The 24,691-nt window shown below is 47.5% G+C and overlaps 1 protein-coding gene across 5 annotated transcripts in view; it reads left to right on the top strand.

Annotated features, from left to right (window-relative positions):
• Window positions 1-440: 440 nt before the first annotated feature.
• TTC7A (tetratricopeptide repeat domain 7A) overlaps window positions 441-24,691 on the top strand; it is a 464,279-nt gene continuing 440,028 nt past the window's right edge. For 3 of the 5 annotated variants that reach the window (XM_068233041.1, XM_068233042.1, XM_068233045.1), the window contains exon 1: window positions 441-589. In XM_068233041.1, coding sequence (XP_068089142.1) covers window positions 457-589 — 133 coding nt within the window. In that variant the 5' untranslated portion in view covers window positions 441-456. Of the gene's footprint in view, window positions 590-1,256; window positions 1,312-24,691 lie in introns of those variants that run through there. The other 2 variants (XM_068233046.1, XM_068233043.1) reach the window with 2 other exon arrangements.

The raw sequence follows: 24,691 nt of genomic DNA on the forward strand, positions 1-24,691 counted from the left end.
CAGAGTGTGGTCAGGGCTGCAGGGAATGGGCAGAGTGTGGTCAGGGCTGCAGGGAATGGGCAGAGTGCGGTCAGGGCTGCAGGGAATGGGCAGAGTGCGGTCAGAGCTGCAGGGACCGGGCAGAGCTGCAGGGACCGGGCAGAGTGCAGTCAGAGTTGCAGGGACCGGGCAGAGTACAGTCAGAGCTGCAGGGAATGGTCAGAGTGCAGTCAGAGCTGCAGGGACCGGGCAGAGTGCGGTCACAGCCGCAGGTAATACCCTTCGTAGTGTGCAGAGTCTCCGCATGCTGATAACACACACAAGGTGCCTGGAGGTGCCTCGGCTAAGGAAATAAGCAGCCGGCCAATCAGGCTGCGGCTCCTCCCCGGGGCAGCCAATCAGCAGCTCTCCCTGCAGCAGGGGGCGGGGCGGCAGAGTGGCAGGCGGTAGTGCGGCGGTGATTCCCGCTGGTGACACATGATGGCTGCGCGGCTGTCCCAGAGTCACCTGAAGCTGGAGGCTGAGATAGAGCGCTGCCGGGCGGAGAGCAGCTGGGAGAGGGTGCGGAGCCTGGCCGGCCAGATGTGCCCCAAGGGGCAGGACAGTGCGGGTGAGTGACACACTGTATACTGCTATATACTGCCATACACTATACATACACAGGACAGTGCAGGTGAGTGACACACTATATACTGCTATGTACCCATACACTATACATACACAGGACAGTGCAGGTGAGTGACACACTATATACTGCTATGTACCCATACACTATACATACACAGGACAGTGCGGGTGAGTGACACAGCTATATACTGCTATATACCCATACACTATACATACACAGGACAGTGCAGGTGAGTGACACTCTATATACTGCTATATACAGCCATATACTGCTATATACCCATACACTGTACATACACAGGACAGTGCGGGTGAGTGACACACTGTATACTCCATATACTGCTATATACTGCCATACACTGCTATATACCCATACACTGTACATACACAGGACAGTGCGGGTGAGTGACACACTGTATACTGCTATATACTGCCATACACTATACATACACAGGACAGTGCAGGTGAGTGACACAGGCAGCTATATACTACTATATACTGCTATATACACAGGTATATACACCACCATATACTGCTATGTACTGCTATATACCCCATACACAGGACAGTGCGGGTGAGTGACACTCTATATACTCCTATATACACACCATACATACACTATATATACACTATACACAGGACAGGGCTGGGAGAGGGTGAGGGGCCTGGCCGGCCAGATGTGCCCCAAGGGGCAGGACAGTGCGGGTGAGTGACACACTGTATACTGCTATATACCCATACACTATACATACACAGGACAGTGCAGGTGAGTGACACACTGTATACTGCTATATACTGCTATATACCCATACACTATACATACACAGGACAGTGCGGGTGAGTGACACACTATGTACTGCTATATACTGCTATATACCCATACACTATACATACACAGGACAGTGCAGGTGAGTGACACACTGTATACTGCTATATACTGCTATATACCCATACACTATACATACACAGGACAGTGCAGGTGAGTGACACACTATATACTGCTATATACTGCCATTTACTGCTATATACTCATACACTATACATACACAGGACAGTGCAGGTGAGTGACACACTATATACTGCTATATACTGCCATATACTGCTATATACACCATACACTATACATGCACAGGACAGTGCAGGTGAGTGACACAGCTATATACTGCCATATACTGCTATATACTGCTATATACTGCTATATACCCATACACTATACATACACAGGACAGTGCGGGTGAGTGACACACTATATATTGCTATATACTGCCATATACACAGGTATATACACTGCCATATACACAGGTATATACACCACCATTTACTGCTATATACTGCCATATACCCATACACTATACATACACAGGACAGTGCAGGTGAGTGACACACTATATACTGCTATATATACACCATACACAGGACAGTGCGGGTGAGTGACACAGCTATATACTGCCATATACACAGGTATATACACAGGTATATACACCACCATATACTGCTATATACACCATACACTGCTATATACGCACCATACATACACCCTATACCACTATACATACACAGGACAGTGCAGGTGAGTGACACACTGTATACTGCCATATACTGCTATATACACCATACATACACTATATATACACCATACACTCTATACCATTATACGTACACAGGACAGCGCTGGGAGAGGGTGCGGAGCCTGGTCAGCCAGGTGTACCCCAAGGGCCAGGACAACAATGGTGAGTGACACCATACACTATATACAGCTATATACACCATTCACCATACATAGCTATACATACACAGGACAGTGCAGGTGAGTGACACCATACATACACTATACACCAGTCACCATACACAGCCAGGACAGCGCAGGTGAGTGACAGCCATACACCAGCCATATGCTGCTATATACACCATACACACAGCTATACATACACACTACACTTCTATACATACATAACACAGGACAGCGCTGGGAGAGGGTGCCGAGCCTGGCCCAGCAGATGGCCCCCAAGGGCCAGGACAGGAATGGTGAGTGACACCATACACCAGCCATATACTGCTATATACATATTACACACAGCTATATACACCATACTGTCCTGGCCTAAAGTTTTGAGACTGTCAAAATATTGGAAATTAGAAAAGTTGGTGCTTATATTTTTATAATAGCAATTTGCATATATTCCATAATGTTATGAAGAGTGTTCAGATAAATTGCATAGTCCTTCTTTGCCATGAAAATTAACTGAATCCCAAAAAATCCTTTCCACTGCATTTCATTGCTGTCATTAAAGGGGATCCATCTGAAAATGGCGCCTGCGAATAATGGCGCACGGTGTTGCCGCTAATCCGTTTGCCGCCTATCGCTATTTAACAATAAAGCCTTATTGTTATTTAACGTTAAAGCCTTATTGTTATTTAGCGTTAACACACAGAACCCTCTCTGTACCTATCCCTAACCCCTAAACCCCCCCTGGTGGTGCCTAACCCTAACCACCCTCCTGGTGGTGCCTAACCCTAACCACCCCCCTGGTGGTGCCTAACCCTAAATCTCCCCTGGTGGTGCCTAACCCTAACCACCCCCCTGGTGGGGCCTAACCCTAAGACCCCCCTGGTGGTGCCTAACCCTATACACCCCCCTGGTGGTGCCTAACCCTAACCATCCCCCTGGTGGTGCCTAACCCTAACCACCCCCCTGGTGGGGCCTAACCCTAAGACCCCCCTGGTGGTGCCTAACCCTAACCACCCCCCTGGAAGTGCCTAACCCTAAGACCCCCCCAGTGGTGCCTAACCCTAAGACCCCCCCCCCCCCCGGTTGGTGCCTAACCCTAAGACCCCCCTGGTGGTGCCTAACCCTACCCACCACCTGGAAGTGCCTAACCCTAAGACCCCCCCAGTGGTGCCTAACCCTAAGACCCCCCCCCCCCAGTTGGTGCCTAACCCTACCCACCGCCTGGTGGTGCCTAACTCTAAGACCCCCCTGGTGGTGTCTAATCCTAACCACCCCCCTGGTGGTGCCTAACCCTAACCACCCCCCTAGTGGTGCCTAACCCTAACCACCCCCCTAGTGGTGCCTAACCCTAACCTTGACAGTGTTACATTAAGTCCATTCATCGGTTTGCAGTTAAATAACGTCTGCAGTTTGGCTTATGTAGGGCGCTATTGATAAATAACGTTACTGTGCGCAATAACGTCTGCTGTTTGGCATATGAACGGCACTATTGATAAATAACGTTACTGTGTGGCGTTTTTCTTCGTTTTTCCCTGTGCGTCATTATTATGCAGTACTAACGATAAATAGCGATAAGCGTATCTTTTTAATGCGGCGCCATTTATATGCATAGGCGCTGTGTGCCATTATTCACTGATCCGCATTAAAGGACCTGCTGAGATCATTTCAGTCATCGTCTTGTTATCTCAGGTGAGAATGTTGACGGGCTCAAGGCTGGAGATCATTATGTCAGGCTGATTGGGTTAGGCCTCTTTTCCACGAACTGCTGATAGGCATTGAAATGCCTCCCAAACTCTTACAACTGCTTGCTTCTGCCTGGCAACTGCTGGCTGAGCACACAGCTCAGCAGTCCGTGGAAAGGAGGCCTTAGGATGGCAGACTTGACATGTTAAAAGGAGTGGAATGCTTGAAATCATTGATCTTCCGATGTTAACCATGGTGACCAGCAAAGAAACGCTTGCAGCCATCATTGCGTTGCAAAAAAATGGCTTCACAGGCAAGTATATTGTGGCTACTAAGATTGCACCTAAATCAACAATTTATAGGATCATCAAGAACTTCAAGGAAAGACATTCAAACCCTGTTAACCTCCTGAGTGTTATGCCGCTCAGGAGGTTTTGTTGATTTTTGCCCGATTTTTTTAATAAATGTGGCAAATGGCTATAAACCCTCTAGCTAGCACCAGGCTAGCTAAAAGAAGTCTCTGGCACCCCCCAATCCCCGCCGCTCCCCTGTTTATACATTACCCAGCCTGGATCCAGCGATCGGTGCAGCCTCCAGGGACAGCTGCGGTCTTCACTATGGGGAGGGTCGCACATGACGTCGTGCGCAAACCCCATCCTCCCCATAGAGAGACCGGAGCTGTGCCGGGAGGTATAAACAGGGGAGCGGCGGGAATCCATGGGTGCTGGAGACTCTTACTAGCTACCCTAGTGCTAGCTAGAGGATTTACAGCCATTTGCCACATGTATTTATCTATGGGGGACTCCTGGGGCCACAGAGCGGTATGCCCGACACAGTGTCGGGCATACCGCTAAAGAGGTTAAGAAGGCTTCAGGGCATCCAAGAAAGTCCAGCAACCGCTAGGATCGTCTCCTAAAGAGGAGCAGCAGGCAGGTGTAAGTGCATCTGCACACACAGTAAGGCGAAGACTTTTGGGAGATGGCCTGGTGTCAAGAAGGGCAGCAAAGAAGCCACTAGTCTCCCAAAAAAACATCAGGGACAAATTGATCTTCTGCAGAAAGTATGGTGAATGGACTGCTGAGGACTGGGGCAAAGTCATATTCTCAGATGAAGCCCCTTCCCGATTGTTTGGGGCATCTGGAAAAAGGCTTGTCAGGAGAAGAAAAGGTGAGCGCTACCATCAGTCTTGTGTCATGCCAACAGTAAAGCATCCTGAGACCATTCATGTGTGGGGTTGCTTCTCATCCAAGGGAGTGGGCTCACTCACAATTTTGCCAAAACACAGCCATGAATAAGGAATGATACCAAAACACCCTCCAACAGCAACTTCTTCCAACAATCGAACAACAGTTTGGTGAAGAACAATGCATTTTCCAGCACGGTGGAGAACCGTGTCATAAGGCAAAAGTGAGAACTACCAGTAAGTGGCTCGGGAACAAAAATGTTGAAATTTTGGGTCCATGGCCTGGAAACTCCCCAGATCTTAATCCCATTGAGAACTTGTGGTCATTCCTCAAGAGGCGGATGGACAAACAAAAACCAACTAATTCTGAGAAACTCAAAGAAGTGATTATGAAAGAATGGGTTGCTATCAGTCAGGATATGTCCCAGAAGTTGATTGAGAGCGTTACATAAAGGAGGGAGACTGCTACACTTACATAATATCCCAAATGGGAACAGGGAGTTTCAAAGCCGAAAAGTCCAGAAGTAGTGATAAAAATCCCGCTGCACCAGATGGTAGGGCAAAGTGAAAAATTCTTTATTATGTTAATCCATATCAAAATGTTACAGATAAAATCTCACGCGTATCGGAGCAGTAGATGGCTCCTTAATCATAGCTGATTGAGGGCATGCCCAGTCGAATTGCAGAGTTCCTGGAAAAAGAAGGGCCAACACTGCAAATACTAACTCTCTGCATAAATCTCATTCAATTGTCAATAAAAGCCTTTGAACCGTATGAAGTGCTTATAATTATATATCAATACATCACATAAACCACTGAAATAAATATGTAAAAGCAGTTTAGCAGCAAACTTTGTGAAAACTCATATTTTTGACAGTCTCAAAACTTTTGGCCAGGACTGTATGTACACTATACAGGATCTTCTCAAAAAATTAGCATATTGTGATAAAGTTCATTATTTTCTGTAATGTACTGATAAAAATTAGACTTTCATATATTTTAGATTCAAATACACACAACTGAAGTAGTTCAACCTTTTATTGTTTTAATATTGATGATTTTGGCATAAAGCTCATGAAAACCCAAATTTCCTATCTCAAAAAATTAGCATATTTCATCCGACCAATAAAAGAAAAGTGTTTTTAAAACAAAAAAACGTCAACCTTCAAATAATTATGTTCAGTTATGCACTCAATACTTTGTCGGGAATCCTTTTGCAGAAATGACTGCTTCAATGCGGCGTGGCATGGAGGCAATCAGCCTGTGGCACTGCTCAGGTGTTATGGAGGCCCAGGATGCTTCGATAGCGGCTTTAAGCTCATCCAGAGTGTTGGGTCTTGCGTCTCTCAACTTTCTCTTCACAATATCCCACAGATTCTCTATGGGGTTCAGGTCAGGAGAGTTGGCAGGCCAATTGAGCACAGTAATACCATGGTCAGTAAACCATTTACCAGTGGTTTTGGCACTGTGAGCAGGTGCCAGGTCGTGCTGAAAAATGAAATCTTCATCTCCATAAAGCTTTTCAGCAGATGGAAGCATGAACCCACTTTTGAACCAGAAACAGCGGCAGAAGCGCCTGACCTGAGCTACAGAGAAGCAGCACTGGACTGTTGCTCAGTGGTCCAAAGTACTTTTTCCGGATGAAAGCAACTTTTACATGTCATTCAGAAATCAAGGTCCCAGAGTCTGGAGGAAGACTGGGGAGAGGGAAATGCCAAAATGCCTGAAGTCCAGTGTCAAGTACCCACAGTCAGTGATGGTCTGGGGTGCCATGTCAGCTGCTGGTGTTGGTCCACTGTGTTTTATCAAGGGCAGGGTCAATGCAGCTAGCTATCAGGAGATTTTGGAGCACTTTATGCTTCCATCTGCTGAAAAACTTTATGGAGATTAAGATTTCATTTTTCAGCACGACCAGGCACCTGCTCACAGTGCCAAAACCACTGGTAAATGGTTTACTGACCACGCCGCATTGAAGCAGTCATTTCTGCAAAAGGATTCCCGACCAAGTATTGAGTGCATAACTGAACATAATTATTTGAAGGTTGACTTTTTTTGTTTTAAAAACACTTTTCTTTTATTGGTCGGATGAAATATGCTATTTTTTTTAGATAGGAATTTGGGGTTTTCATGAGCTGTATGCCAAAATCATAAATATCAAAACAATAAAAGGCTTGAACTACTTCAGTTGTGTGTATTTGAATCTAAAATATATGAAAGTCTAATGTTTATCAGTACATTACAGAAAATAATGAACTTTATCACAATATGCTAATTTTTTGAGAAGATCCTGTATATACACAGGACAGTGCAGGTGAGTGACAGCCATACACAACCATATACTGCTATATACACCAGCCATATACAGCTATACATACACTACACTAACCGGTCACTAATCGATCAGGTTATGCAGCAATCCTAAGGGGACTCTCTTTAATCACTGTCCTTTCAACTTCTCTCTCTTTCTTCCTCTTCTTTCCTCTCCTCTCTGTCTCTCTCCTAGGGTTAGACCAGGGGGTATCTGATTCCAAGTATCGCTGCAGAAGCGTTTTGAGTGCCTCTGACGGCAGCGAATTACCCCCCTGGTCCTTCTTCTGGGTTCATCTTTATGCTTCTGTCCATGCTTTATTTTCTATGCCTGTTTTGCACTGTTCTTACTATATGTATCTACTGTATGTACCTGTATATGCTGTATGTACCTACCACTGTATGTACCACCACCGACCCTGTTGTGCCAAAACCAATTCCGGGTACAACTCATGTTGTACTTGGCGAAATAAATTTGATTCTGATTCTGACTATACACAGCGGTATACAACCATATATACAACATACATTCACTATACATACACTTACACACTATACATACATACACAGGACAGCACTAGTGAATGACAGCAGCACATACACCATACACGGGATCAGTGAATAATGGCGCACAGCGCCTATGCATAAAAATGGCGCCGCATTAAAAAGATACGCTTATCGATATTTATAGTTAGTGTTGCATAATAATGGCGCACAGGGAAAAAAGAAGAAAAACGGCACACACTAACGTTATTTATCAATAGTGGCACACACTAACGTTATTTATCAATAGTGGCACACACTATTGTTATTTATCAATAGCGCCCTACATAAGCCAAACTGCAGACGCTATTTAACTGCAAAGCGGTGAATGGATTTAATGTAACACTGTCAAGGTTAGGGTTGGGCACCACTGGGGGGTCTTAGGGTTAGGCACCACCAGGGGGGTCTTAGGGTTAGGCACCACCAGGGGGGGTCTTAGGGTTAGGCATTACCAGGGGGTCTTAGGGTTAGGCACCACCAGGGGGGTGGTTAGGGTTTGGCACCACCGGGGGGGGGGGGGGGGGGGTTTAGGGGTTAGGGATAGGTACAGAGAGGGTTCTGTGTGTTAACGCTAAATAACAATAAGGCTTTAACGCTAAATAACAATAAGGCTTTAACGTTAAATAGTGATAAGCGGCAAATGGATTAGCGGCAACACTGTGCGCCATTATTCACAGCCGCCATTTTCAGATGGATGCACCATACACAGCTATACATACACTGCCAGCCATACATACACAGCTATATACACAGTCATACTTACAGAGCCATTCACATACACATACACAGCCATACAGTACATGTAATCAGAGCAGCTTTGCTTTGCCCTCAGTCCTGCCCCCTGCAGTGCCCGCTCCTCTCTGGCACAGCTGTATACACAGCTCTAGGGCAGCTGGGCAGGCTGGATCTGGTTATTAAGGATTCCAGCCTGCAGGTGAGTTACAGAGAGGCAGGTGACTTGGCACAGGAGGCCGGTGCTTTCAGTAAATATCAGATTATTTGCCATGCAGGAAGCGGCAGGGCGAGGGGGGGGCTCTGATCAGCCATGTGAGGAGACACACTGCTCAGCTCGCTGCTCACCACCCAGACAACTTCCTGAAATGACATGTTGTCAGTTAGCTGATTGCAAGTTCACAGATCACAGTGCTCTGCATCGCTCTCCTGCTATCCGCGTATCATTACGGAAGCCTGCGGGTTAGTCTCAGCGTGAAACTGAATTCTGCTCAAAGCAGTAGGATTAACCATACTATGCCAGGGGAGAAAAACACATATATAAGTAGATAAATACTTGATCTACTTAACACATGTATTGTACTGTCCATGTTTTGATTTCAGTGAATTTTATATAGTTCTGTTCCTGGTGGGAACCATGTCTTTTGCCCACAGTTTGAGGCTAAATACTGATGTAATTTCTTCCCTTAACTTTTTTTTTCTTTTCCCCTCCAATCGCTGAGTCACCTCAGATTTGTTTGTAAACACAAGTGAGCAGAGGATCGTGTTTCAGCTAGGCAGAGAAATAACCGTAAAAGGAGGAATATATTATAGATAAAAAGAACCCCCAGCATGCAACTGAATGGCAAAGACTATTAAAGGGCCAGTGCTCCTAAGGTATGTGGTAACTCCATACCATAACAGCAGAAAAAGTTTTGCAAGTTTTGAATGCAGGATTAACATCTTTATCACTTAATACACTCAGACCAGTTGCTGTTGAAATTTGATTTTTATGGTGACAATCCCGCTTTAAAGAGCAACTGTAACCCAGGATGGAACTTCATCCCCACAGTAGCTGATACCCCTTTTTCCAGGAGAAATATTTACCTTTTCTCAAATAGATCATCAGGGGGGTCTATTTGGCTAATATTGTGGTGAAACCCCTCCCACAGCGTGATGTCATGACCATGGTCCTGACAGGTGCTGTCTGTGAACCTTGTTGCATTGTGGGAAATAACTGCTTTTTTTTTTTTTCCATCTGCCAAGCAACCAGTAACTCCCTCTGTGCATAGAACTCTCAGTAACAAACATTACATACAGTGTCACCACCTCATACATTTTAGAATGTAAATCAGGGAGGAAAGATTTTACAATGGGCAACACTGACTAAATAATCTATAAAATAATATTGTAAACAGTTAGCAATTGTATTTATTATGTTGTTTTCACTACAGTTTCTCTTTAACCCCCCCCCCCCCCCCTCTGGCGCTAATTCTGAGCTGAGCTCGGGCAAGGGCGCAGGACCTGAAAGCAGTAAGCGGGCTAGCTGAAACCGCTGCCCCTTTTGTTTGCCTGGGTCCCGGGCCTGATCAGCGCTGACCAGCGGGACTCCAGACTTCTCTCCCCAGCCACCGGGATCCCCTTTACCTCCGCTCTTGTTCCGGCCAATCAGGATGTAGGCGCGGAGGTGCGGCATGAGGTCGGAGCAGAGTGATGTCATTGTGGGCGGCGCCAAATTTTTTACGTAAAACTTTCGAACTGGAAAGAGGAAAACAGAAAACTGCACCCTGCATGTATGTAGAGAGTTTAGCCTACCTAATCCCCCATCTGGACGCGATATCTTGCAGGGCAGGAGGCAAACATAGAGAAATGCATCCTGTATGTATGTAGAGAGTTTAGCCTGTCTAATCACAAGTTGTAATTCGATCTCTCCTCTGTCACCCGACTACCATGGCAGAGATGGCTGATAAGCTCATTTTGAAGCACAGGATGTTAACAATATAATCATTTGGTTCCTAATTGCTTCGGAACGAAGTGTTTCTGCTGATCTGCCTTACAGTCTGGATTTTGACTACTCTGCCTGTCACCTGTACCGACCTCTGCCTGGATTTTAACTTCTCTCTGCCTGCCGCCTGCACTGACCTCTGCCTGAATTTTGATGACACTGCCTGCCGCCTGCACCGACCTCTGCCTGGACTTTGACTACTCTCTGCCTGCCACCTAAGACTGATAGCAAAGACAAAAAAGTCTGAAAGGAATCCCGCTTCTACTCCCCTGATTGTGATGTCGGCCTCTGTGCCATTCCACAATTTTGTGTTCTAGTCTTTTATCATACGCAGGATGTCTACCAGGCCTTTATTCTGACATATTTTGTTATCGCTTAACAATTGGAGGCTTAAAATTCTTTAAAAAAAATGTACCACTTTTAGACCCATAAATCCAGACAGAAATGCACCGCCAGGGAGGCTAAGGCCTGCATACACTTACAGCTTGGGGCGCGCTCATAACAGTTCCTCAAGATCGTTTCGGATGGTCTTTCCAATTGTGTGTAGGTGTCCATTTATGTTTGCCGAAAGCTTGTTATGGCGGACCTGAACTCAGAACTTTCTCTCTGCTCTAGAATATAAGCAACAGCATAATAACCATTAAAGAAAAACATTTTTTTTTACAGCTGATAAAAATCATGCAATAAATCTGCAGTGTACCTACTTCCTGCTTTCATGGAAGCAGACAAAGGGTTAGCATCCTGTGTAAATTAGCAGCTGGCACAGCTGAGTGGATCACGACAGTGCATGCGGGTCACGGCCGTGTGCCTATTGTGGGGGGGGGGTCGTGGGTGTGCACACAAGATCGTGGGCACAGCATGCGCCAATTGGCCAAGCGCCTGTTATTTAACGTGCCGGCCTTTTTTACTAGTATCTATATGTTGCTGTATATTGGTATATAGCTTTGCCCTCCCTATTAAAGGCCCATACAGACGTCAGATTTTTCCAAACGACGGGTCGTTTGAACGTCCCGTCGTCCGCACGCCAAATCGGGCGTGTGTACATACTGTCGTTCGCGTGATAAGACTGAGTTTGAGTGATCCCCCCCGGCGGATTGCTCAAACTCAGTCCTATCACGCGAAAGACAGTCTGTACACACGCCCGATTTGGGCGTGCGGACGACTGAACGACGGGACGTTCAAACGACCCGTCGTTCGGAAAAATCCGACGTCTGTATGGGCCTTATGTTTAGCCGAAGCTGTTTATTATGCAGAATCCCCCTTCACCCAAGAGTATCCCGGGAGACCAGGTTTATTGTGTACAGTAAACACACATTCCGCAGAGATTACCCGCCAGCATTAAATATGTCGCCGCCTGTGATAAATATCAGAAAACAAATCAGAGAGAGGAAAGACTTTACATGAGCAACAGTGACTAAATAGTTTATAAAAGTATATTGATAAAAAATAAGCAATTTTATGTTATTTTGACTACAGTTCATCTTTAGAATACCTTGCTTACATATAACAGTTGGCTGGGCACATGCCAGTTTGCGTTAGGTCTTTGATTCGGGGTAACCCTTTAGTTAAAAGTTTAAAATAAAGTTGTTGTCAAACTTGCTGGCCAAACACACAACCCAAAGAAGACAACTCATTTTGTAAGGATTTCTCAGCCCATCAATACAAATAAATTCTCAATGGAAAGTAAAAATACTGAGAAGTGTATAAGCCACATTAACCCTCCTGGCGGTCTATTACAAACCACCAGGGGGCAGCGCAGCAGTTTTTTATTTATTTTTTTAATCATGTAGCGAGCTTAGGGCTCGCTACATGACAGCTGCTGTGCATCGGCATCCCCCCACCCTCTCCGATCGCCTCCGGCGATCAAGCCCGTCCGGAAATCCCGTTCTGAACGAGATTTCCATTAGGGCTTCCCCCGTCGTGATGTCAAAGGGAGTCCCGATCCACCCCTCAGCGCTGCCTGCCACTGATTGGCCAGGCAGCGCATGGGGTCTGGGGGGGTATGGGGCAGCGCGGCGGGTAGCGGCGAATCGGCGGGTAGTGGCGGCGATCGGAGTGCACACACAGTTAGCAAAGTGCTAGCTGCGTGTAGCAAAAAAAAAAAATGATGCAAATCGGCCCAGAAAGGCCTGAGAAATCCTCCTGCGGGGTTACCGCCAGGATGGTTAAAAGGGAACATGGAGTAAGAGGGCGATGGAGGCTGACATATTTATCTCCTTTTGAACAATGCACATGGCCCGGCTGCCTCTGCCTCTAATACTTTTAGCCATTGACCCTGAACAAGCATGCAGCAGATCAGGTGTTCTGACTGAAGTCTGACAACAAGCCACATGCTTGTTTCAGGTGTGTGATTCAAATACTACTGATGGCAGAAGGACGAGTAGGACAACCAGGCAACTGGTATTGTTTAAAAGGAAACCGCCTCTGCAGAGAATCTATTGTGTGTACAGCGGCTATTTCTGCTTTTCTGGCTATCAGGATCATCGCCACTTTTATAAATTAGCCCCCTACAGTGTTACCAGTGCAGAGTATTAGGAGGAAGCAGGCAAGGGCAGGATGAGGGAAACACTTGTAGAATGTTACTTGCAACATAAACCAGCAACTATTTCCCAATGCCGTATAAAGTAGCCTGAAAACAAACAAACAAACAGTAATTTGAGGATGGCCTGGCACAGAAGATATGGCTGCTGCCACTGCTGGTATGTACAGTGGGATGCGAATGTTTGGGTAACCTTGTTAATTTTCATGATTTTCCTGTATAAATCGTTGGTTGTTATGATAAAAAATGTCAGTTAAATATATCATATAGGAGACACACACAGTGATATTTGAGAGGTGAAATGAAGTTTATTGGATTTACAGAAAGTACGCAATAATTGTTTAAACAAAATTAGGCAGGTGCATACATTTGGGCACCACAAAAAAGAAATAAAATCAATATTTAGTAGATCCTCCTTTTGCAGAAATTACAGCCTCTAAATGCTTCCTGTAGGTTCCAATGAGAGTCTGGATTCTGGTTGAAAGTATTTTGGACCATTCCTCTACAAAACATCTCTAAGGCCCGGTTCACACTTGCGGTGGCCCTCCGGAATCGCCGTGCCGGAGCCGCACTGCCTGCAGAACGGACGGAACTGACGCACGGCATAGCAATTAAAGCCTATGCGTCCGTTCACATGGGTCCGTTCTGCAGAACCGGAGCCGGACCGGATCCGGGCCGGATCCGGACTCCGGCCTCCGTTCCAACATGCGCTATTTTTTCATCCGGCACCCTCCGGCAGCCGTATCCGGGGCGGAGCCGGACTGCACCATCCGGCCAATACAAACAAATGGGAACCGGAGGCCGCACAACACACTGGCTGAGAAATCCGGATGTTCTACCCCACTTCCTATGCGGATTGTTGCGGCGATATTGGCTGGGGACACATGGGCAAGCATTTTGGAGTGGAGCAGCACGAGCTGGAGGTGTTGGCAGGATGTTGGCAGCATGTCGGAGGTGGAGGTGAGTGCTAAACAGCAGAGGGCCTGATTCCACAGGTCCCCCTTCTGCTGACCTCCCAGACCCCAACATTTTTTTTTTTTTTTTACGTTACTTTGCCAAACGGATCCGGATCGCATCCTGATTACCACCTGATGCAACCTGACCGGATCCGGATCGGATCCGGATCAGAACCGTACGGTTCCGATCCGGATCCGGTCCGGATCCGGTCAGGTCATCCGGTCCGTTTGGCAAACAACCGCTAATGTGAACCGGGCCTAATTCATTCAGGTTTGATGGCTCTTCAACTCACACCACAGATTTTCAATTATATTCAGGTCTGGGGACTGAGATGGCCATTCTAGAACGTTGTACTTGTTCCTCTGCATGAATGCCTTAGTGGATTTTGAGCAGTGTTTAGGGTTGTTGTCTTGTTGAAAGATCCAGCTTTGTCACTGATTCCTGGACATTGGTCTCCAGAATCTGCTGATACTGAGTGAAATCCATGCGTCCCTCAACTTTGACAAGGTTCCCAGTCCCTGCACTAGCCCCAAAGCCCCACAGCATGATGGACCCACCACCATATTTTACTGTAGGTAGCAGGTGATTTTCTTGGAATGCTGTGTTTTACCTCCATGCATAATGCCCCTTGTTATGCCCAAATAACTCAATTTTAGTTTCATCAGTCCACAGCACTGTATTCCAAAATGAAGGTGGTTTGTGCAAATGTGCTTTAGCATACCTCAAGCGGCTCTGCTTGTGCTGTGGGCGGAGAAAAGGCATCACTCTTGTATAAAGCACCTCCTTGTGTTAAGTGTGCCTAATGGTTGAATGAATGATTCACAGTGACTCCATCTACAGCAAGATGATGTTGTAGGTCTTTGGTGCTGGTCTGTGGGTTGACTCTGACTGTTCTCACCATTCGTCGCTTCTGTTTTATCCTAGATTTTTGGTCTGCCACTTAACTTGAACTGAGCTTGTGGTCTTTCATTTCCTCAGTATGTTCCTGACTGCGGAAACAGCTGAAATCTCTGAGACAGCTTTCTGTATCCTTCCCCTAAACCATGATGGTGAACTAACTTTGTCTTCAGGTCATTTGAGAGTTGTGTTGAGACCCCCATGTTGCTACTCTTCAGAGAAAATTAAAAGAGGAAAGAAACTTACAATTGACTCCCTTAAATACTCTTTCTCATAATTGGATTCACCTGTGTATGTAGGTCAGGGGTCACTGAGCTCACCAAGCCATTTTGAGTTCCAATAATTAGTTTTAAAGGTTTTGGAATCAATGAAATGAAAACAGTGCCCACATTTATGCACCTGCCTAATTTTATTCAAACAATTATTGCGCACTTTTTGTAAATCTAATAAACTTAATTTCACCGCTTAAATATCACTGTGTGTGTCTCCTATATGATATTTAACTAACATTTTTTATCGTAACAACCAACGATTTTTACAGGAAAATCATGACGATTAACAAGGTTTCCCAAACTTTCGCATCCCACTGTACATGTAAGTTACACTTCATGAAGCAGCCAGACTTATATGGACAGCTATCTCCTCAGTAAGGCTAGATTCATTTATTCCAGGCTTCAGACCTATCAAATAACCGCAGTAGACACAAGTGGTAAACCGGGCTGTCAGCAGCTGATGTAGATAGCTCCTCCCACCCATACACCTCCTCCGCCCCTCCCATCCCAGCCCCTATCAATACCGTGCCTCCCATCCCAGCTCCTCCCATTTATACACCTGCACCCCTCCCATCCCAGCCCCTCCCATCCATACACCTCATGCATGGCTACAGTAGTAGGAGGGTAAGAAGCAGCATACACCACCTACTGTGAAGCTTAGTGGTGGGAGGGTGATGGGAGGGTAAGAGGCAGTAAAGAAGCATAAGAGGAGAATAAAATAAAGGTATTCAAGTGGTTGTTTTTTACTGCTCAAAATGAATTAAAATACTTTTGGGGGGCTTAGGGAAAGGTAGGGTAAAACGATATTGGTGGAGATGGATTATAAATCTGGTTTTCTGTACTGAAATAATAATAATACGGATTATATAAAAACATTTCACATGCTGGTCACTGAAGTGGCAAATAATAATGAGCAATCACTCTGGAAAAGATTAAATATTTATTCAAGATTACAATGGCAGCTCTTAGCGGTATTACGTAGGTAGCACTGAATTCCTGGAATAGAGATACTTCAGTTACTGATAGTGGGGGCGGGGCTTCATCCACATCCTGTCAGGGGAGGAAGTGATGGAGGAAAGGAAAGACAGACAGTAATAACTGCTACCCCCCCCCCCCCCCCCCAAAAAAGAAATAGGCTTTATACCGGGAGGTGACATTAGATCAGCCTCTCGATATGAATCATATTTGTTATGTATATATGCAAGGCAGCAGTCCTGTTTTCAGTAAGCAGCATTTGATAAGCAAAGGAAAACACTATGCAAAGATTAAAGCGGAACTCCAGTGAAAATAATGTAATAAAAAAGTTTTACAATAATTATGTATGTAGTGGACGTATATGATACAGGGCTGAAGTGTTTTATACTAATTATGTATAAATGATTCAGTCAGTGTTTGCCCATTGTAAAATCTTTTAAATCCCTGATTTACATTCTGACATTTATTGCATGGTGACATTTTTACTGCTGGTAGGGGCTGCATGTTTTTTTGGCAGTTGTAAACAGCTATTTCCCACAATGCAACAAGGTTCACAGACAGGAAACTGCCAGGAGTACCACGGTGCTCATAGCTTCTTGTGGGAGGGGTTTCACCACAATATCAGTCATACAGCGCCCCCTGATGGTCTGTTTGTGAAAAGGAATAGATTTCTCATGTAAAAGGGGGCATCAGCTACTGATTGGGATAAAGTTCAATTGTTGGTCGGAGTTTCTCTTTAACTGCAATAACTGATATGAGGTGGGTCTTTTACACCTCTGTAAACCCTTTACAGATCTGCAAATATTTACCTCTGGGACGTAAAAAGTAGTTACAGGACAACTGTAGTGAGATGTATATTGAGGCTGCCATATTTATTTCCTTTAAAGCAGTGGTCCTCAAACTAAGGCCCGTGGGCCGAATGCGGCCCCCTCAGGCTTTTTCACCGGCCCCCCACTCACAAATGTATTACTTATAGTTGCAGTCCACTGCATCTTTAAATATTGGTGTCTCGCAGGTAGAATAGCAGTGCTGGCACCACCCATCCACATACTGTAGAAGCCAGTGAACAGTCATTCGCTGGCTTCCAATCCTATTCCGCATCAGATGACACTGCTGTCCACTTGGGTGACAGGTTGCTCCCTGAGAATGCTTCACTGTCTGGCGAAAAGAGTTTTTTTTACTATCTGCACATACTGTGTTGGGGGCATAATATCTGCTTTGGTTAAATGGGAACAAAATAGCTGGGCATGTTAACAGGTAATAGTTTACACTACCTAGGTTCAATGTAATGTTTTCTACATCATATTATGTATACTCCGGCCCCCATTAGTTTGACGTATGTTGACCCAGCCCTTGACGGAAAAAGTATGTGGATCCCTGCTTTAAAGAGAAACTGTAACCAAGAATTGAACTTCATCCCAATCAGCAGCTGATACCCCCTTTTACATGAGAAATCTATTCCTTTTCTCAAACAGACCATCAGGGGGCTCTGTATGGCTGATATTGTGGGGAAACCCCTTCCACAGTGTGATGTCAGGACCATTGTCCTGACAGTTGTCTGTCTGTCTGTGAACCTCATTGCATTGTGGGAAATAACGGTTTTCAGCTGTTTCCAACTGCCAAAAAAACCCAAAAAAACCCCCAAAAAGCAGCATCTCCTTCCACTGACATCACCTGCCAGCAGTAAAAATGTCACCATGTGATAAATGTCATAATGTAAATCAGGGAGAGGGAATATTTTACAATGGGCAAACACTGAGTAAATCCTTTATACATAATTATCGTAAAAATGAAGCACTTTTTTGTATTACATTATTTTCACTGGAGTTCCTCTTTAACCTCCTTGCCGGTTCAATTCCTCCGGCAAGGAGGCAGCGCAGGAGGTTTTTTTTTTGTTTTTTTTTAAATCATGTAGCGAGCCTAGGGCTCGCTACATGATAGCCGCTGAGCGGCGGCATCCCCCCACCCACTCCGATCGCCTTCGGCGATCAGAGTAAACAGGAAATTCCGTTCAGAACGGGATTTCCTGCAGGGCTTCCCCGGTCGCCATGGCGACGGGGCGGGATGACGTCACCGACGTCATGGACGTCGGGACGTCATAGGGAATCCCGATCCGCCCCTCAACGCTGCCTGGCACTGATTGGCCAGGCTGCACAGGGGTCTGGGGCGGGGGGGATCGACTCGGCGTGGCGGATTGCGGCGGATCGGCGGCGAGCGGCGGAGATCGGAAGTTACAAGCAGCTAGCAAAGTGCTAGCTGCTTGTAACAAAAAAAAAATTACCGGTATGCAAATCGGCCCAGCGGGGCCTGAGAAATCCTCCTGCGCAGGTTACCCCGAACTGAGTTCGGGATAACCGGCAAGGAGGTTAAGCAATACCAGTTGCCTGGCACCCCTGCTGATCCTCTGCCTCTAATACTTTTATCTATTGTCCCTGAACAAGCATGCAGCAGATCAGGTGTTTCTGACAAGATTAGCAGCATGCTTGTTTCTGGTGTGATTCAGACACTACTGCAGCCTAATAGACCAGTAGGGAAATAAATATGGAAGCCTCATATTCTCATTTCAGTTGTCCTTCAATGCCTGGTACACACCATGCAATTTCCCCTCAGATGGACAGGTTGAATCGATAATCTCCAACAGGTCCAATCAGGTTTTCGATCAATTTTCTGATAACTTCTGAACAAAATCAGAAACCCGATTGGACCTGTCGGAAATTGATCGATACAAACTCCATGCAGATAGTGTTGTGGCCAGGTTTGTACCAGGGATCCCAGTGCTGCAAGTCCAGGCCGCTATCCACTACTCCACCGTAATCTGCAGTAAGATGTTTTGCTGATTCTGCTCAGTTACATACGCTGTATATAACGCTCATTCAGTCAGTATATTTCCAGTAGCCAGAAAGCCGTTACAGTGGAAATCTTGAGATTTTTCCCGACTTCCTAGAGTGTAAACATATCTTCACTGAGTCACTCTTTTATGGAGTGGCACATTTTTTTTCTTACATATTCCCTGCGAGGAACTAAAGTTTCTGGTGAGGGAAAATCAGCCTCATGAGCTCACGTTTCCCATTTACTGGCCGCGGGCAGACGGGGAACTGGCGTGGAAACATTCTGCGCACATGAAGAGCAGTAATAACAGCCTAATGAATGAACACAGGAGACAGCGGGCAAGTGATTCACTCCAGCCCTGGGGAAACGCAGCCACTGCTCAGGCAGGGAAGGGCTGGGAGCTAAAATACTGCAGTACTTCGCTGGCACCAAGATCGGACAGAGGCAGCCCTGCGGGAATTAGAGGCATGCGTGTTGTCTGAGCCGGAGGGCAGTGTAGTCTGGGCCGGATGGAAGTGTTGTCTGGGCCGGATGACAGTGTTGTCTGGGCCGGAGAGCAGTGTAGTCTGGGCCGGAGGGCAGTGTTGTCTGGGCCGGATGGCAGTGTTGTCTGGGCCGGATGGCAGTGTTGTCTGGGCCGGATGACAGTGTTGTCTGGGCCGGATGACAGTGTTGTCTGGGCCGGATGACAGTGTTGTCTGGGCCGGAGGGCAGTGTTGTCTGGGCCGGATGGAAGTGTTGTCTGGGCCGGTTGACAGTGTTGTCTGGGCCGGAGGGCAGTGTTGTCTTGGCCGGAGGGCAGTGTTGTCTGGGCCGGAGGGCAGTGTTGTCTGGGCCGGATGGCTGTGTAGTCTGGGCCGGAGGGCGGTGTTGTCTGGGCCGGAGGGCGGTGTTGTCTGGGCCGGAGGTCGGTGTTGTCTGGGCCGGAGGTCGGTGTTGTCTGGGCCGGAGGTCGGTGTTGTCTGGGCCGGAGGTCGGTGTTGTCTGGGCCGGAGGTCGGTGTTGTCTGGGCCGGAGGTCGGTGTTGTCTGGGCCGGAGGTCGGTGTTGTCTGGGCCGGAGAGCAGTGTTGTCTGGGCAGGACAGTGTAGTCTGGGCCGGAGGGCAGTGTTGTCTGGGCCGGAGGGCAGTGTTGTTTTGGCCGGAGGGCAGTGATATCTGGGCCGGAAGGCTGTGTCTGGGCTGGAGGGCAGTGTTGTCTGGGCTGGCTGGCAGTGTTGCCAGGGCCGGAGGTCAGTGTCTGGTCTGGTGCACTTCGTTGTCTGGGCAGGGGGGCAGTGTCTGGGGCGAGGGGGCTTTGTTGTCTGGACCAGAGGGCAGTGTCTGGACCAGAGGGCAGTGTCTGGACCAGAGGGCAGTGTCTGGGCCGGAGGGCAGTGTCTGGGCCGGAGGGCAGTGTCTGGGCCGGAGGGCAGTGTCGTCTGGGCCGGAGGGCAGTGGTATCTGGGCCGGAGGGCAGTGTCGTCTGGGCCGGAGGGCAGTGTCGTCTGGGCCGGAGGGCAGTGTCGTCTGGGCCGGAGGGCAGTGTCGTCTGGGCCGGAGGGCAGTGTCGTCTGGGCCGGAGTGCAGTCGTCTGGGCCGGAGAGCAGTGTCGTCTGGGCCAGAGAGCAGTGTCGTCTGGGCCGGAGAGCAGTGTCGTCTGGGCCGGAGAGCAGTGTCGTCTGGGCCGGAGAGCAGTGTTGTCTGGGCCGGAGAACAGTGTTGTCTGGGCCGGAGGGCAGTGTTGTCTGGGCCGGAGGGCTGTGTTGTCTGAGCGGGGGAGCAGTGTTGTCTGGGCCGGGGGTGTCAGTGTTGTCTGGGCCGAAGGGCAGTGTCTGGGCTGGTGGACTTTGTTGTCTGAGCGGGGGAGCAGTGTTGTCTGAGGGGGGGGGGAGCAGTGTAGTCTGAGCGGGGGAGCAGTGTAGTCTTGGTTGGGCAGTGTGCGCGCCCAGTGCTTCTGCACTACTAGTAATAAAACTGGGAATATAAACACAGGCCACACCCACTGGACTTTGGATATTTACATAAGCCGTTATCACTTTATTACTCTACAAGTTCTTCCGTGCTTAAAGTAAACCTGAACTGAAAATTAAAAGTCAAAATTAACATACACACATCATACTTACCTCCTGAGTAGTCTACACCCAAAAAAATAAGGATAATCTTTCATTTTTTTTAATAGAAAAAAAAGGTTATTTTTGACTTTCATTCGATTCTTAACATTTTGGTGTAAAAAACTGTAAACGTTTTTATTGTACCGTGTATGGGCACCATGTGCCCACACAAATTGCGGCAGCTCTCCTCTGCTGTGTGATATTGGGAACCACCAGCGGGGAGCGAAGGGGGCATTCCTAGGGACGAGCTAAGGGAGAGCAACTGCCACTTCCTCCCTGCCCATATTCAATGTTCTGCTCAGAGATTTCAGAGAGCAGTGCGGAGATTCTGGCTGAGCAGAGCGGAGGCCACTGGGGGCGATGCTGCAGGGAGCGGATGGTGCTATGACATATGCCACAGCACCGCACGTACATCAGGGTTAAAAGTATGTTAAAAAATATCCAGTTCAGAGGTACTTTAAAGAAAACCTGTAACGAAAAAAACCTCCCCTAGGGGGTACTCACCTCCGGTGGGGGAAGCCTCTGGATCCTGTTGAAGCTTCCCCCTTCCTCTTCAGTCCCACAGCGGCGGCGATAGAGCTCCCCAAACAGCAGGAATGTAAATATTCACCTTCCCGTCTCCAGCGCAGGCGCAGTATCGGCTATCCGCTCGGAGATAGGTGGAAATAGCCGATCGCTGTGGGGCTGCTCTGTTGCGCAGGCGCAAGTCTCCTGCACCTGCGCAGTAGAGTGGACCCGACAGAGATCGGCTATTTTTGCCTACCTTAGTGCTGAGAGCCGCAACAGCGCCACCCGCTGGAGCCAGGGAAGGTAAATAAATTAGCACTGATCAGGTCTTGTCAGGCTTGTTGAGGGAGGATTCTAGGACACTTCGGCGGAGCCAGCGCTGGACTTCCTGCAGCTACAGGAGTGGGGGAAGCCTCATTAGGACCCTGAGGCTTCCCCCTCTCGAGGTGAGTACCCCCAGTGGAACTTTTTTTGTTACAGGTTCTCTTTAAAGGGAGCTGAGCAGTCTGCTAAAATAAAAATCTGCACTTACCTGGGGCTTCCTCCAGCCCCCCATAGCCTGCGAGGTCCCTCTGCATCCTCCGTGGTCCCTCTGGCGGCCCCGTTAGTGCCGCGACTTCGGCTAAAGTTGTCTGTAACTGCCGGCCGCGCTCCCAGCTTGTTCACGTGCGCGTCGACATAAGCCTCGTGCGCATGCGCAGTTCTTAAAAGACTGTTGATTGGCGCCGATGGTCTCACGGGCGGGACCAGCTCTCTGTCATTGGAACCAATCAGCGCACTCACTCACCCTGTGGTGTTCCCGCCCGCGAGACCATCGGCGCCTATCAACAGCAGCCTCCAGCATTGCTGCTCACCGATTGGACGAGCACATGATGGCAGCATCTCCGGTTGGGCAGCTGCACTTGCTGGATGTTGAGAGAAGATGATTAATGCAACCACCAGTCTGAGTGAGCCTCCTTGCCCACAGCTCCGCTGGCAGTAGCCTCTACTTCCTGCCATGTTCACCACCACCTCTTTCTGTCTCGAGGGCCGGATGCCAACATGGTGCCCTCTCAGCCCCGGGCACCTGGCATTCACACATTTGCTGCGGGTGTGCTGTTTATGTGATAGAGAATCTGTATTTGTGCTCTGTGTTTATCCCAGGGCTGTGGAGTCGGTATAAAAATCTTCCGACTCCAACTCCGACTCCTCAGTTTATGAAACCACCGACTCCGACTCCAGATACCCAAAATGGCTCCGATTCCAACACCTCGACTCTGACTCCTTAGTCTAATACTTACAAGGGCTGTGGATTTTGTCCAAAAATCATCCGACTCTGACTCCTCAGTTTATGAAATCACCGACTCCAACTCCGACTCCGGGTGCCCAAAATTGCTCCAACTCCGACTCCGCAGCCCTGGCTTATCCATGTATTATTTGCAATCTTGGTGCTTGGCAACCCGTAGTGTGGTAGTCAGATGTTTGCGTCAATATCTTTTAAGTTGTTTAGGAAACATAGGATGTCATTTATTGATGGAATAACTCCAGCCATACAGCAGCAGTTATGATGTAATGTAGTGTGCGATAAGGGGGTATATACGCGGGGGTGGTAGCAGTAAGGGCCCCGGTAAACCAGGAAGGGACACATGAGTTAGTTTAGGCTGTTTACACTTAATCAGTTGCTCTCAGTTATCACTGAAAGGACAACTGATTTTCAAGGTAACGCCCATGTTTTCCTTTGGCACAGTTCACACTTAACGCGATTTAACTGAAATCCTTTTCACAAAGTACGCGTACCAACTGATTAAGTGTAAACGGGGCCTTAGGGTACTTGTAGCTGGTAGTGTAGCTGGTGGGGCAGCAGGGGTTAGTTTAACTGGGTAGTGTAGCGTAGATAGGGACAGCTTGGGGGGAAAGGTCCATAACATGCCCCTGGACCATAGGCACACCAGGTTTAGTATATATATTTTTTCCAAGAAGTTTTAATTCAAGATGATACCATTTATTGGCTAACTAAAAATGAATAAGAATAAGCAAGCTTTCGGCCTTGCAGCCTTCGTCGGGCTTAAATCCTGTTTGTTTGCAGGCTGCTGGTACAGACAGCTTTATACATGCAACATCGAAAGGGAAAACATAGATTTTTTTTCAAGCATAAATACATGTCATTAAAGGGATACTGTAGGGGGGTCAGGGGAAAATGAGTTGAACTTACCCGGGGCTTCTAATGGTCCCCCGCAGACATCCTGTGCCCGTGCAGCCACTCCCCAATGCTCCGGCCCCGCCTCCGGTTCACTTCTAGAATTTCAGACTTCAAAGTCTGAAAACCACTGCACAGACCATACTGGGCCTGCGCAGTACATTCCTGGTGCCATCAGCGGGAGCGAGGATACGGCAACGCAGGCGCAGTGATTTTCAGACTTTAAAGTCTGAAATTCCAGAAGTGAACTGGAGGCGGGGCCGGTGCATTGGGGAGTGGCTGCGCGGGCACAGGATGTCTGCGGGGGACCATTAGAAGCCCCAGGTAACTTTAACTCATTTTCCCCTGACCCCCCCTACAGTGTCCCTTTAAGTGAAACAGAGCATCTAAATGGGGTGTATATAAAAAGAGAGAACCGAGAGCCAAATATAGTGTAGTAGGTACTAATAAATGGGTAAAATAGAAAAGAGTACAAAGTTATACTCACAAACCAGGGTTACCTCCAGGCAACCACTGTAATAGGCAGGTGAGGAGATTGTCCTGTCCTCACTCAGGGTTAAGAAGTCTCTGGAGTGTACCAATAAACCTACTTTGTTTTTTGAATACACAGCTTGTTGTGTCTGCTTACAGGAGGTAAGTCCACCAACTGTCTCCAAAGCATTTTTCACAATTGATTTTAT

The sequence above is a fragment of the Hyperolius riggenbachi genome, chromosome 4 (assembly GCF_040937935.1).
Source record: "Hyperolius riggenbachi isolate aHypRig1 chromosome 4, aHypRig1.pri, whole genome shotgun sequence".
NCBI lineage: Eukaryota > Metazoa > Chordata > Amphibia > Anura > Hyperoliidae > Hyperolius > Hyperolius riggenbachi.